This window comes from Mustela putorius, unplaced genomic scaffold (genome assembly GCF_011764305.1).
Source record: "Mustela putorius furo isolate JIRA1106 unplaced genomic scaffold, ASM1176430v1.1 tig00000095_pilon_pilon_pilon, whole genome shotgun sequence".
NCBI lineage: Eukaryota > Metazoa > Chordata > Mammalia > Carnivora > Mustelidae > Mustela > Mustela putorius.
This window is the reverse complement of record NW_025421280.1, coordinates 14776278-14788295: the sequence shown is the minus strand read 5'-3', so window position 1 is coordinate 14788295 and position 12018 is coordinate 14776278. Positions and strand designations below refer to the sequence as shown.

The 12018-nt window shown below is 52.9% G+C and overlaps 1 protein-coding gene across 4 annotated transcripts in view; it reads left to right on the top strand.

The window, feature by feature from the left end:
• Positions 1–9777, top strand: part of FLNB (filamin B) — a 146505-nt gene extending 136728 nt beyond the window's left edge. For all 4 annotated transcript variants that reach the window (XM_004738248.3, XM_004738247.3, XM_004738244.3 and 1 more), the window contains 4 exons: positions 1389–1565; positions 5838–6056; positions 7010–7213; positions 8036–9777. In XM_004738248.3, coding sequence (XP_004738305.1) covers positions 1389–1565; positions 5838–6056; positions 7010–7213; positions 8036–8223 — 788 coding nt within the window. In that variant the 3' untranslated portion in view covers positions 8224–9777. The remainder of the gene's footprint in view (positions 1–1388; positions 1566–5837; positions 6057–7009; positions 7214–8035) is intronic.
• Positions 9778–12018: the final 2241 nt, after the last annotated feature.

Below are 12018 nucleotides of genomic sequence, written 5' to 3'. Positions count from 1 at the left end.
GGGGCTCCATCCCAGGACCCTGGGATCATGACCTGAGCCGGAGGTAGAGGCTTTAACCCACTGAACCACCCAGGCGCCCCTGTGGTTTTTTCCTTCTAGTTTAACAAAATCTTAACAGATTTTTATTATGTTGTTGACCTTATGACACAAGTAAGTACTCTCTGACCTCACTTTACTCTGAGGGAAAAGTTAATCGATGTTCATCCATAAATTTCAAAGAATCTGGGACTCCAGTATGCTTATGAGTCCAAGATTTTCCTGCCTGCTCCCTTGACGTACGGAATTCTCTGACGTCTATCAACTTTAATGAGCCATTTTGCCAGTGAACATTTGTTAAGTGTGAGAGACTTGGCAGGATGGTAGGAGGAAGACATGATGCTTGCCCTCAAGCAGGAGCTCAGAGTGGGATGGGGACCTGGCTGGAAGCCTGCAGTCCCTGCGGAGGACCCCAGGTGGTCAGTAATACCACAGGGGACCCGAGAATGAAATGATGAGGGAACAGGAGAGAAAAGCAAGTTCCTGCCTTGGTGAGCCCGGAGGGCTTCTCAGAGGAAGTGACGTGGAATGTGGGCTCCAATACGTGAGGAAGTGTAGGGCATCTGTTATGTGTCCTACGATGTGTCCAGTAAGGGTAGACACCTGGAGAGGCTGGAGGAGAGCAGTTAGTCTGCATCCCAGATGGGAGGGTTTCAAGGAGAAAGAGGTGACGGATGGATAGTCTTGGTGGCTGGTCATTGGACAGATTGCCGCCTGCTGTGACCTAAACACTGTGGAAAACCTGGCCATTGCCCTGGGGAAGCAGTTGCTAGCTTAGAGCTTAATTCAGGAGCATTAGTGCTAGTTGGAGCCATTTCTTTTCCCTTCAAGAGAAACTTTGTGAGAAGTGAGCTTTTCATAAAGAAAGTGTTCTCCCGGGGTGCCTGAGTGGCTCAGTCGGTTAAGCGTTCGCCTTTGGCTCAGGTCATGATCCCAGGGTCCTGAGATTAAGCCCCGCTTGGGGGGGGGGGGTCCCTGCTCTGTGGGGTGCCTGCTTCTCCGTCTCCTTCTGCCCTGCCCCTCACTCATTTTCTCGTTCTCTCTCTCTGAAATAAATAAAAATATCTTTGGAAAAAAGAAAGTGTTCTCCCAAGGCAGACGCCATGTTCTCAGAGGATGAATCCTAGAATTTGAGACTTGGATGCATTTCCCAAAGGGTTGACGAGGGACACCTAAACAGGCCCATTTGGTTTTGAAATCCAACATACCGGGTACCAGGCTTCCGGGAGAGGTGTGGTCTTATTAATGATTTAAAATGCACCGTCTCCGTCTGGACTCCCGTCCTTTTTCCTCGCCTCGTTTGGTCGTATGCACATACTCAGCCTGACCCTGTACTCTGCTCACTCTCCTAGACAAGTACGCTGTGCGCTTCATCCCCCATGAGAACGGCATCCACACGATTGACGTCAAGTTCAACGGGAGCCACGTGGTTGGAAGCCCCTTCAAAGTGCGGGTCGGGGAGCCTGGACAAGCGGGGAACCCCGCCCTGGTGTCCGCCTATGGCGCCGGGCTTGAGGGGGGCACCACAGGTAACCCATGGCGTCCGCCTCTGATCATTAGCTGAGCCTGCTCCAGGGGCTCAGCCAGCAGGAGCTCTTCAAACTTCAGGAAGCCTTCCCTGACCTCTCCCCACCCTCCCACACACACCCCCCACGCTGGGGAAGCTGCAATGCTCAACACTTTGGAGCTCTTGATCTCTGGAATTGTTTGGGGACATGTACTTTGACCCTCGGTCAGTCCAAAAGCAAGGGCTTGATGACTGTGTTATCACACCTCATTACTGTTTGTTCCACTTCGCCTGTCTTCCTTGGCCAAGCGCCTTGACTTCAGGGCCAGGACACCGATGGTGAGGGAAGACAGGGTCCTGTCTTTGCTTCTGAGGGTTTCTTCGCCTGCAAAGGATTCAGTTTGTGTCACAGGCCTCCTGGGAGGTCTCCTGCCCTCCATTCCTTCTGCAGTCCTGGGCTCACAGAAACAACCTTGAATTGGCAGTAGGACCTGTCACAGTCTGCCTCCCCGTTTTAGTTTCTGGTCCTTGTGGAGGAGGAAAAGATGGTGGCAAGGAATTCTAGAGCTTTTTGGACTTCTTACAGTCTGGTTTTAGTCTTTACCGTGGATGGGGCACATTGGTTGCAAAGGAGGCAGCGGGGATGTATGTAAAGGAAGCTGGCTCTCTCTTTGCTTCTCCCTCCTTCCATCTAGACCCAGGAGGGAACACCACCTGTGGTTCAGGGGAGGACCTTCTGTCTGCCTGTGTCTGTCACCCTCACACATGGTCACTTAGCTAGTTGGTTTGTTAAAAAGGTGGACATAAGTTTGGCTTTTATTTTCCAGAAATAATCTTGGTGCATGTGCTACTGTACAGTGTTTTTCACTTGGCATCTTCGAGAACTTTGTGTCAAGACAGATATCTGCCCCTTGTAATGGCTGCGGTTCGTGTTCATCCCATGAGCCTCCAGGCGGGCCTTGGGTGGGTGGGTGGGCGGGTCACTGTATGGAGAGGGCCAGCCTGGGGAGCTTGTCCACTCAGGCTTCTCTGCAGGGCCTGTCCGCAGACATGGACACACTGGGCATGGTTTGCACTGGGGGTTACCTTGGGCCTTGGGAAGGCAGCCCGGTCCCGGCTCAAGGCCCTTGTGTGTACAAGTTCTGCTCCAGTCTCCTGCTGATGTGGTGACTTGGACAAAGCAGACCCGCCTTGCCTGGGCAAGGAGATGAGTGGCTGCGGCTTCTGGGGATCCAGCCCTAGGGAGCCTGTGTCCCAAGTGGCCCGAGGGGCCCTGTCCGGGTGCAGGAGTCACTGACAGACTGGCATGCGGCCCTAGGCTCTGGTTGAAGCAGTGGCCTCAGCAGAAACACCCACAGGGGTGGCGTAAATACTTCTGGACTCCCAAGACCATCTAGTCCAGCTCCACACTGAACTGTGGGCCAGCAGCCTGCCCTTAATAAGAGGCATGGTAACCCTTCACCGTACGCCATTCCATTTCACAGATGAAGAAAGTGAGGCTCAGAAGGGTTGAGTCTCTCCCTAAGCTTACATAGCTGGGAGTAACAGAACCAAAAATCAGTCTGGGTCCCTGACCTCAAAGCCTATACCCTTAACCCCGGAGTTTGGCTGCCTCTGAGTGGCTAGCTCACCCCAGATAATGACTTCATCCCTGGCCCACTTTGGGGGGTATTCTAAACGAGGACCCCTATTGTCCCAGCTGCCTGGAATGGTCCCCATGCAGGAGCGCAGGCATTTGGTCCCTGGCAGGCCACCCGCCTTTAGAGACCACGTGGGGTCCTCCCGGCATCGGAGCCACACACACCTTGGTCCGGGTTGCCTAGCAGCCACTGAGGTCTCCTGCAGCTGCCAGCAGCCACCTTCCCTCCTGCTGGGTCACACCTGCTGCGTTCGGGGCCTCTCGTGCTTCCTCTTGGCTGTTTGCATGCCTTCTCGGGAGCTTGGGTTTCAGGCTGTCCTTTGCAAGGGCTGGATGCCACTGAGAGAAGGAGCCAGTCTTACAGGGAGACTCCCAGCCAGGAGGGAGAGGTACAGAGCATGCCTGTTTCAAACGCTGTGTCAATATTGCTCTTGTCAAGGGGAAGGCGTCTTGTTTTTCTAGCCCTCCCGCTCGCAAGCCTTTTCCCAAATATCCATCCCAAGATAACACAGCTGCAGTGTGCATGGGATGAAAAGGTATCTGTGCTTGGCTGCTGGAGGGCCTGGCACCCTGACCTTCAGAATAAAGCAAACTTCCCTGTGTTTTTATGGGTTCGCTTGCTGTATCTTTTGGCTTGAGCTTTAAATGGGCCATTTTGCAGGTTTTGGAGCAGGGGAATGTGGAGAATTTGGGGTGGGACTCTCTGCTTGCCAGGGAGTTGAGAGGTTGAGCATGAGACCAGGGGGTTCTCAATGCTCTCTGAGTTGGAAGACCAGTCTTCGTGATAAAATGCTCCAAGATCCCCTGTGCGTGCCAGGTGGAGTAGAAGAGCCTCCGTCCCTCCCCCGCCCCGTCGCCCACCTTCACAATAGAGTAGGGCTGCAGTAGACACGAATTCACCACACAGGAACTCAGCTGTGCGCTCACGGGGCTGCAGGGGGGAAGACCGCCATGCCCAGAGATGTTTGGGCTGTCATGCTCTAGCTGGAGGCAGTAGGCAGAGGGACTCCTGTGCGTGGGGATTTTCTTTTTCCTCACTTCTCTCAGACAAGTGCCTTAGCTCCACGCTGGCCGGGTCTCGTGTTTAAATCCCAGTCCTTCCATTCCCCAGCCGTGGGACTTGGCGCCAAGGATTTGACCTCACCCGGCCTCCGCTTCCTTCCTGTAAAATGGGAAGAATAAGGGAGCCCACCCCACAGGTTGTTCCACGTAGCTCTTGCCCTGTCATTCCTTACTTCTCTTTTCCCACCTCGTGTCTCCTGTCTCTCCAGGCCCTCACAGCCAGGATTCACAGATCTTGATCTTTCTCGAGAAGGCAGCAACTTGTTAAAATGGGTTGGGCTTCTCGCCGCTACAGCCGGGTTTTTTCATCTTCACTTTAAAAATATCTTTCCTTATTGTCGCCTTGCAGCTCCTTCCTGGAAAGGCCGTCCCTTGTCGTGTGCCACCCCACCCCCACCCCCTTGCCCACACAGCCTCACTCTGGGTTTAGAGACAAGGTTGAGATAATCCGGGGGGCCCTGGGACAGGAGGAGCCTCAGGAGCTTCCAGAAGCAGCTGGGTTGTGTTTGGGGGTTGGATGATAGCAGCGCCTTTGTTTTATTGATAGCCAGAACAATAATTCTTTCTCTGGCCTAGGAGCTATAATTAAACCCAAATAGTTCCCAGCTGGGGCGGCATCCAGGGCTCTGGGGAAAAGCCCTGCCCTGCACAAGCTGCTGTGCCGGGGATGGCCTTTAGAGGGCACTGTCATGGCAGCCCTCACGGACCACCTCCTGCCTCTTGGCATGGGAAATGGGCCTGAAGGAGTGGAGGCTTCTGCAGGGCCCCGGGCTCAGGCAGGAATGCAGCACAGACATTGATCAGCCCAGCTTTTCTTTGTCACAAAGCAAGATGTCCGTGCAGAAGGCCCCTGTGGGCCAGGCAAGAGGCTCTGGAGCCACATGGAATTGTTCATACCCCGGTTCTACCAGTTCCTAGTTTGTATCACTGCCCGGCAAGTGCCCGAGCCTCCCTGAGCCTCTGCCGTTTGTTGAACAGGAGTCACTGGGTACGTAACAGGATGCTTACTCTAGGATCTGGAACCCGAGCAGTGGAAGCTTGAGTCAGTTAGCAGGAGCCACTGTTTCGGCTGGCTGGTGCTCCTGGCAAAGGGGAGGGCTGGCAGATTCCAACAGCCTCCCCAGACTTCAGCGTGGTGACTGAGGCAGGGAGCTTGTGGGAGGAGAAGAAGATGCTGGGTCTGCTTGGCGTCTCCAAGTCCACTCAGGGGAAAAAGGAAAGGTCAGAGGGGCCCACGCATCCTCCACCCCGCTGGAGGCAGGGCTGAGCCCCCGGCAGCTGAAACAGCATTTTAGGCTGACAGCGAAGACTCCGGCTTCTTGTCCTCAGCCACCACGCCTTCCCAAAGGCAAGAACAGGGTGTCCTGGCGGTTGGGGCTGGTGGGCGAAAGGTCAGCCACACTCTTGCCTCCTGCTAGGAAAGGGAGTTACTGCCCTCAGGAGCTCAGAGCTAGTACCGATGCTGTGCCTCTGTGGGGAAACCTATGTCTCCCCCCGACCCCCGCCACTGCTTCACTGCCCCTGGGAAAGCTCCCCAAACCACATCCCCCCATCCCTCCAAACCAATACACATTCCCTCTTCATTTCTCCCAGGTATCCAGTCTGAATTTTTCATCAACACCACCCGAGCAGGGCCGGGGACGTTATCTGTCACCATCGAAGGCCCGTCCAAAGTTAAAATGGATTGCCAGGAAACCCCAGAAGGCTACAAAGTCATGTACACGCCCATGGCTCCTGGAAACTACCTGATTGGCGTCAAATACGGTGGACCCAACCACATTGTGGGCAGTCCATTCAAGGCCAAGGTGACAGGTAACAACCAAACGGCTTTGAAGTTACTGTTTTTCCTGTGGACCATGTCCTGTCAAATTATCAACAGAGTTACTTGATACTAGAAACTGTGGGTAATTTTAGATATGTTGAATCTACTTTGAATCTTGAATATAAAGAAATGGTAGGACATTGCCAGGAGAGTAAACATCTTTAGAAGCCCGTGAATATGTGTTGACGTCATCGCCCTATAAAATGATGAGCGTTGAGATTGAAAAAAATGTTTAACAGAACAGAAAAAAAATTTACATATTTGTTAAGATCGGACCTGAAAAATCCTCTTGTTTCTAGCCTTTTACTTTTAAAATAATCAAAAGGTTTTATTAAATTTATAAAAATGCACCTCCTTCAGAGCACTAGGAAAAATACCAGTCAGTAGCATCTCACAGCCCACGGGCCCTAGGTAATCATCATAAATATCGTGGTAAATCCCTTCCACGTGTCTCTGCTCGGTTCACTGTTGTATAGGTAGTATATATAGCTTCATTGCAGAAAAATTTATTAAAGAGTCAGATGGAAAAATCATCCTTTCACATGCAGAGAGAACCATTTTTGTTAATTTTGTTTTATGTTCTCCCCAACATCTGACATTGTTTATGCATAAGGGTATTTTATTTCCATGGAAAGAAGTAGATTCTGCAGGGTGCCACAGGGTTATGTGGGAGGGATTTCCAGGCTTGGTCATTTGTCATTGCCCACTGGGTGGGGTGGGACCCAGGGGTTTGGAAGACATTATGGGTGTGAGATGGGGAGCTGGCAACGTTTACATCAGGTGTTGGGGATATGAGGTGGGGATGTGGTAGCTTTGGGATCCAGCCGTTGAGGTGCACGGACTTTCCTGGAGCTTCTGCCCCCGGGACACTCGCCTCTTGTAGCTGAGAGAGCCTACTGCCTCTGGCCATTCACTCCTACCTCCCCTCCCTTCCATCTTCTAGGCCAGCGTCTGGTCAGCCCTGGCTCAGCCAATGAGACCTCATCCATTCTGGTGGAGTCTGTGACCAGGTCATCGACAGAGACCTGCTATAGTGCCATCCCCAAGGCATCCTCAGATGCCAGCAAGGTGACCTCCAAGGGGGCAGGGCTCTCAAAGGCCTTCGTGGGCCAGAAGAGCTCCTTCTTGGTGGACTGCAGCAAAGCCGGTAGGTAGCCTGGTCCTGCTTGAGGGTCAGGGTGGAGGCAGGCTGACACCCCCTGCCCACCGGCCCATGCAACCCAGGCATTTGCAAGTACTTAATATTTGCTGATGATTTTCCTCTTTTGACTCTCGATTCCTTCAAATGCCCACAAGGTAGACAGGAAAGGTGACATTATCCCCATTACAGATGGGCAAATTGAATCGGTAACCTGGCTCCTTTCTCTGCCAATAATTGCTTTAATTGCAGTTTGAACTTGAGTATTGATTTGGGTGTCAGTGGTTAGCTGCCTGGTCTCGGGGATCTGGCACATCTGGGCTGGAAACCTGGCTCCAGTACTTCTTCCCCCGCCCCCTTCCCTCACCCCTCCCTTCCTTCCTTGCCTCCTTCCTTCCTGCCCCAAACTTAGCCATGTGATCTTGGGAAAGGTATTAAATCATTTTCTAAAAGTCAGTTTCTTGTTGTCTAAAATGGGAACCTTTATAAAGTGACCTTCCTTAAGTTTCTGATGAGAATGAGATCAGAGTAGCGATCACTTATATAACTCTTTGCTACAAGCTAGGGCTTCACATATAACTCTGTAAACCTCATAGCAAGTCCATCGGGGAGGTGCTAGGATCATGTCCTATTTATAGATGGATTTGAACCCATGCCATTGGGCTCTAAGTCTGCTTGTAATTGCCATGTTGTCCCACCTCTCGAAGTTCCCAGTGTCAGAATCTCGGCAGACAATAGTTGGTATATTTCCTTTGGCTCCCATTTCCCCTCCCCTTCCTCTGCCTTCCATGATGCATCCTGATAGAGTAACCACCTTTCCTTGCATCCTAGGTTCCAACATGCTGCTGATTGGTGTCCATGGGCCAACCACCCCCTGCGAAGAGGTCTCCATGAAGCACGTGGGCAACCAACAATACAACGTCACATACGTTGTCAAGGAGAAGGGAGATTACGTTCTAGCCGTGAAGTGGGGAGAGGAACACATCCCCGGCAGTCCATTCCACGTCACGGTGCCTTAAAACGGTTCTCGTCAAATGCTGGGAGGAGTTCTGGTGGTTGCTTTTGTTGCTTGTTTGTAACTTGTTGTATACAAAGTTTTCCTCCAGCTTGTTTATGGGTCTGAAACCCCACCCCAAAAACATTGTCATTCTAAAGTGCCTTGAGAAATAAGTCCTAGACTTGACTCTTTAGGAACGCATTGGGGACTGTTAAGAAATATAGACTCATGCAATGGGCTGAGGATTTCCATGCTCGTTTGGTTCAGATCCAGATCTGACCTCTTGCTGGCACCCATCGCCCCCTGCAGACAGACCAAGGTCACTCGCAAGACTGTTGTTCCTAAAGCATGAAATTGGCTAGCCCGGTTATGCAACAAGACTGGCAGGGCGGGACAGGGCAAAGAGGCCACCTACTTTTAGGCTGTCACTTAGAAAACAAGATGACTTAAAAGAAACCAGCTTCATCTCTCCAGCATCTCTCCATCTCTCCCTATCACAGAGAAGACTCTTGTTTCGACATGACTCATCTCCACACTCCCACCTGCCCCGTGGCCTTTTTACACGTCTCAGAGGGCAGTGGTACGCGGCGGCAGACGGCCCTTAGTGCCTCCTAGTGCCTCTCCCCTCGTTCTGCTGAGTCTTCCCCTGCAAAGTTGTAACATGGGCCCCATCTGGGCAGCCACGTTTTGCTTTTGTCTTTAAAGGCCCTTGAAGTCTCTGGGTCCGAGGAAGTTCTGCTGTGGCAAGCAGCTCCCTCCTGCCAAAGATCCCTTTTTTTAAAACCAATTCGAGGCTTTGTTCTTAACACACACTCCAGCCGTTGTCAGTCTGATGAGTCTTGCCAACACGCTCGAAGGGACTGCAGGTGGGTCCCTGTGTCAGTGCCCTCGTCTGCAGAGGCCTGTCACGGGACAGAACATTCCACACCCACCTCCAGTCAGCTGTGGGATCACTTCTAGAAAAGATTGATAGACAGGAAAGAATGGAACTCCTGCTGATCTTTGGCCTCAAAATCAGGCTGTGGCAGAGGGGGTAGGAAGGCCAGCGACAGCTCCTAGGTGGTCTTCTGTTGTTGGGCAGAAATCGTGAAAGCTACATAGCTGACGGTGGCCCTGTGTTCATTTGGCCCCGACCATGTCCTCTGAGGTTGTTCGGAAAGCAGAGTGCAGGTGCATAATTCCAGAAATGGGGCTTAAGGAGTTTTGCACCCCTTTCTGCAGACCTGAGCTGGCTTTGGAATAAAGTTAAAGCCTTTGGGCCCGACTTTAGGGCCCAGGGGTGTCATATGGCCTGGGCCGGCAGACCTTTTTGATTTGCTGCTCTGTCCCGAGGAAGTGGCTGCCCTGGTCACGAGTGCCTCCATGGGTGGGACGGGGAGTGAGGCAGAGGACTGTCACTGAGATGCAGCAGCTGGGAGCAGGTGCTGGCAATAGCCCACCTCTTAGAAACCGGGGCAGCCCGAAGCCCCATGTGAAAGGGCCACAGGTTTTGTAAACTGGGACGTGGAAGTGAAACTGGAATCAGATGCCGACTGTAAATTGTATCTTATAACTTATTAAATGTTTGCTCCGTCAAGCTCCCTTGGTGTTCTTGGACGGTGTTGTTTCTGAATAAATGGTTCGAGTCTCTGACCAGCTCTCCCTGCCACAGATGAGCAGCTTGTTCTGACATGAGCCTGGCTTCTCTTTGCAGGAGGGATGGTGGCCCTTCATGAGCGCCGCTGGGAGGGGAGTGTCAGGGGAGGCCCAGCAGCCAGACAGGTGGCGGTGAGGGCCCTAGGGAAGGGGCACTGGCCAGGACACCAACACAGTGTCTAGGACAGAAAGCCTTTTTCCCCAATGATGGGAGAAGGGGTCGTTTTAGGGGGTTTACGTAAACAAGAGGCAATGTCACCTGTCGTCCCAAGCGCCCTTGGACCAGAGGGTTCGGGTGTCTGTGGTATTCGTCTTTCTCTCCCTGCCCCTTCCTTCTGCTAGGAAGAGCTTGTGCCTGATATATTCTTAGCATACCTCCCCCCCGCCCCTCCTGCTCACCCTCATGGCACCCCCATGACCCCACTTTGCCATACTGACACCAGCTCAGGTGCTGAATGGACACATCACTTGGGGCAGACCCCAGACCCTGGCCTTTTTGTCCCCAGAGTGGAGGCTCTTCCTCCCTGGTTATCCCTCTGTGGGAGGAGGAAGGGCACCAGGATTCCCCAGATGAGCCCCAGGAAGTCCCCGCTGGGCCCCTGGCCCTCCACTGGAGTGAGGGCTTAGAGAGAAAGGCAGGGAAGGGGAGGACTGGATCCTTTTGTGTGTTTCTTCCTGGCACCTCCTTATTGGTAAGGATGGAGGCTTGTTTACCGCTGGGAGGTGGGAAGAAAGTGGGAAGGTTTTCCCTCCTTTTCCCTCCCCGTGGAGGAAGCCCCCATAGCTATGAGCCTGTGCCGGCTGTGACTGTTCCAGGACTCCCCAAGCTGGGGGGCTCGGGGGGCTGTCCAGGCTCTGCGTGGTGATGCTGACCTTGCTGGTTTCAATCCCAGGAGGTCTGGCTGGTTTCTTTTGGGGAGGCAGCATGTCTGTGTTCACAGCTGGACTTGGGCATCAGGTATTGTTTGAATGTGGGCTTGGTTGCTTAGTGGCACTGTAGCCTTGGGGAGGTGGCTTTCCCTCTGAGACCAAGCCTCCCTCGGGGTGGTTGTGAGACTCCTACGAAATCTCACTGGGAGCTGTGAGTCTTGGCTCCTGCTGTCTGTGACCAGCCCCTGCTGGAGGTGCCATTCCTTGTACAAGGCCACACCTGGGGCTGCCCTAGTGGGCCCCTGCCTGAAACATCACCCACGACCCAGGGGAATCTGTGCACCTCCCAGGTGGTCAGTGGCTAGAACCACAGGGCAGCTCCTCTCTGCACCTGAACTTGCTGCTATGGGAATGAGCTGTTTTCTGTGCAAACACCTCAATGACTTTGAAACTCGACCTTGACCTGGTACCAGGCCCTTTCTGACTTCCTCCAGTTGACTTGTCCCCCTTTCTACCCGGGGCTGGCTGGGCCATCACTTTTGAGGGGCCAACATGGGTGTAAGCAGGACAGCACTAGCAGCTGACCTGCAAAGATCTTTAACCCAGAGAGACCCAGTTCCCTTCCAATCCACGGTGTGCGCCTCTCCCTCGTCTGCCTTCCCTCTGCAGCCCCGGGAAGCCCTCCTCAGCAGAGCTGCCCAGAAGGAAACACTGATTAACATGTCTGTTTCCAATGCACTTAGAGGCCTGTGGGCCCTTGACCACATGGCTGGTCTTCAGACTTCAAAGGGGCCTCAAAAACCACATCTTGATGAGTTTGATGTAAAATGAGTAAGACACTAGGGATTTAATTTCCCCTAAAAATGGCACCGCCTTAAAAATTAGTAGAATAAATGTAAATGGCAGAATGAGTGTTTGGTCCTTGTCACCACCACCCCCAAGTTTGTATTTTAAAATGGGGAAGAAGGGGGCGCCTGGGTGGCTCAGTGGGTTAAAGCCCCTGCCTTCGGCTCAGGTCATGATCCCAGAGTCCTGGGATTGAGCCCCGTATCGGGATCTCTGCTCGGGATCTCTGCTCGGGATCTCTGCCGGGATCTCTGCCGGGATCTCTGCCGGGATCTCTGCTCAGCAGGGATCCTGCTTCCTCCCCCCCTCTCCCTGCTTCTCTGCCTACTTGTGATCTCTGTCTGTCAAATACATACATAAAATCTAAAAAAATAAAAAATTTTAAAAATGGGGAAGAAGGACGCCTGGGTGGCTCAGTGGGTTAAGCCGCTGCCTTCGGCTCGGGTCATGATGTCAGGGTCCTGGG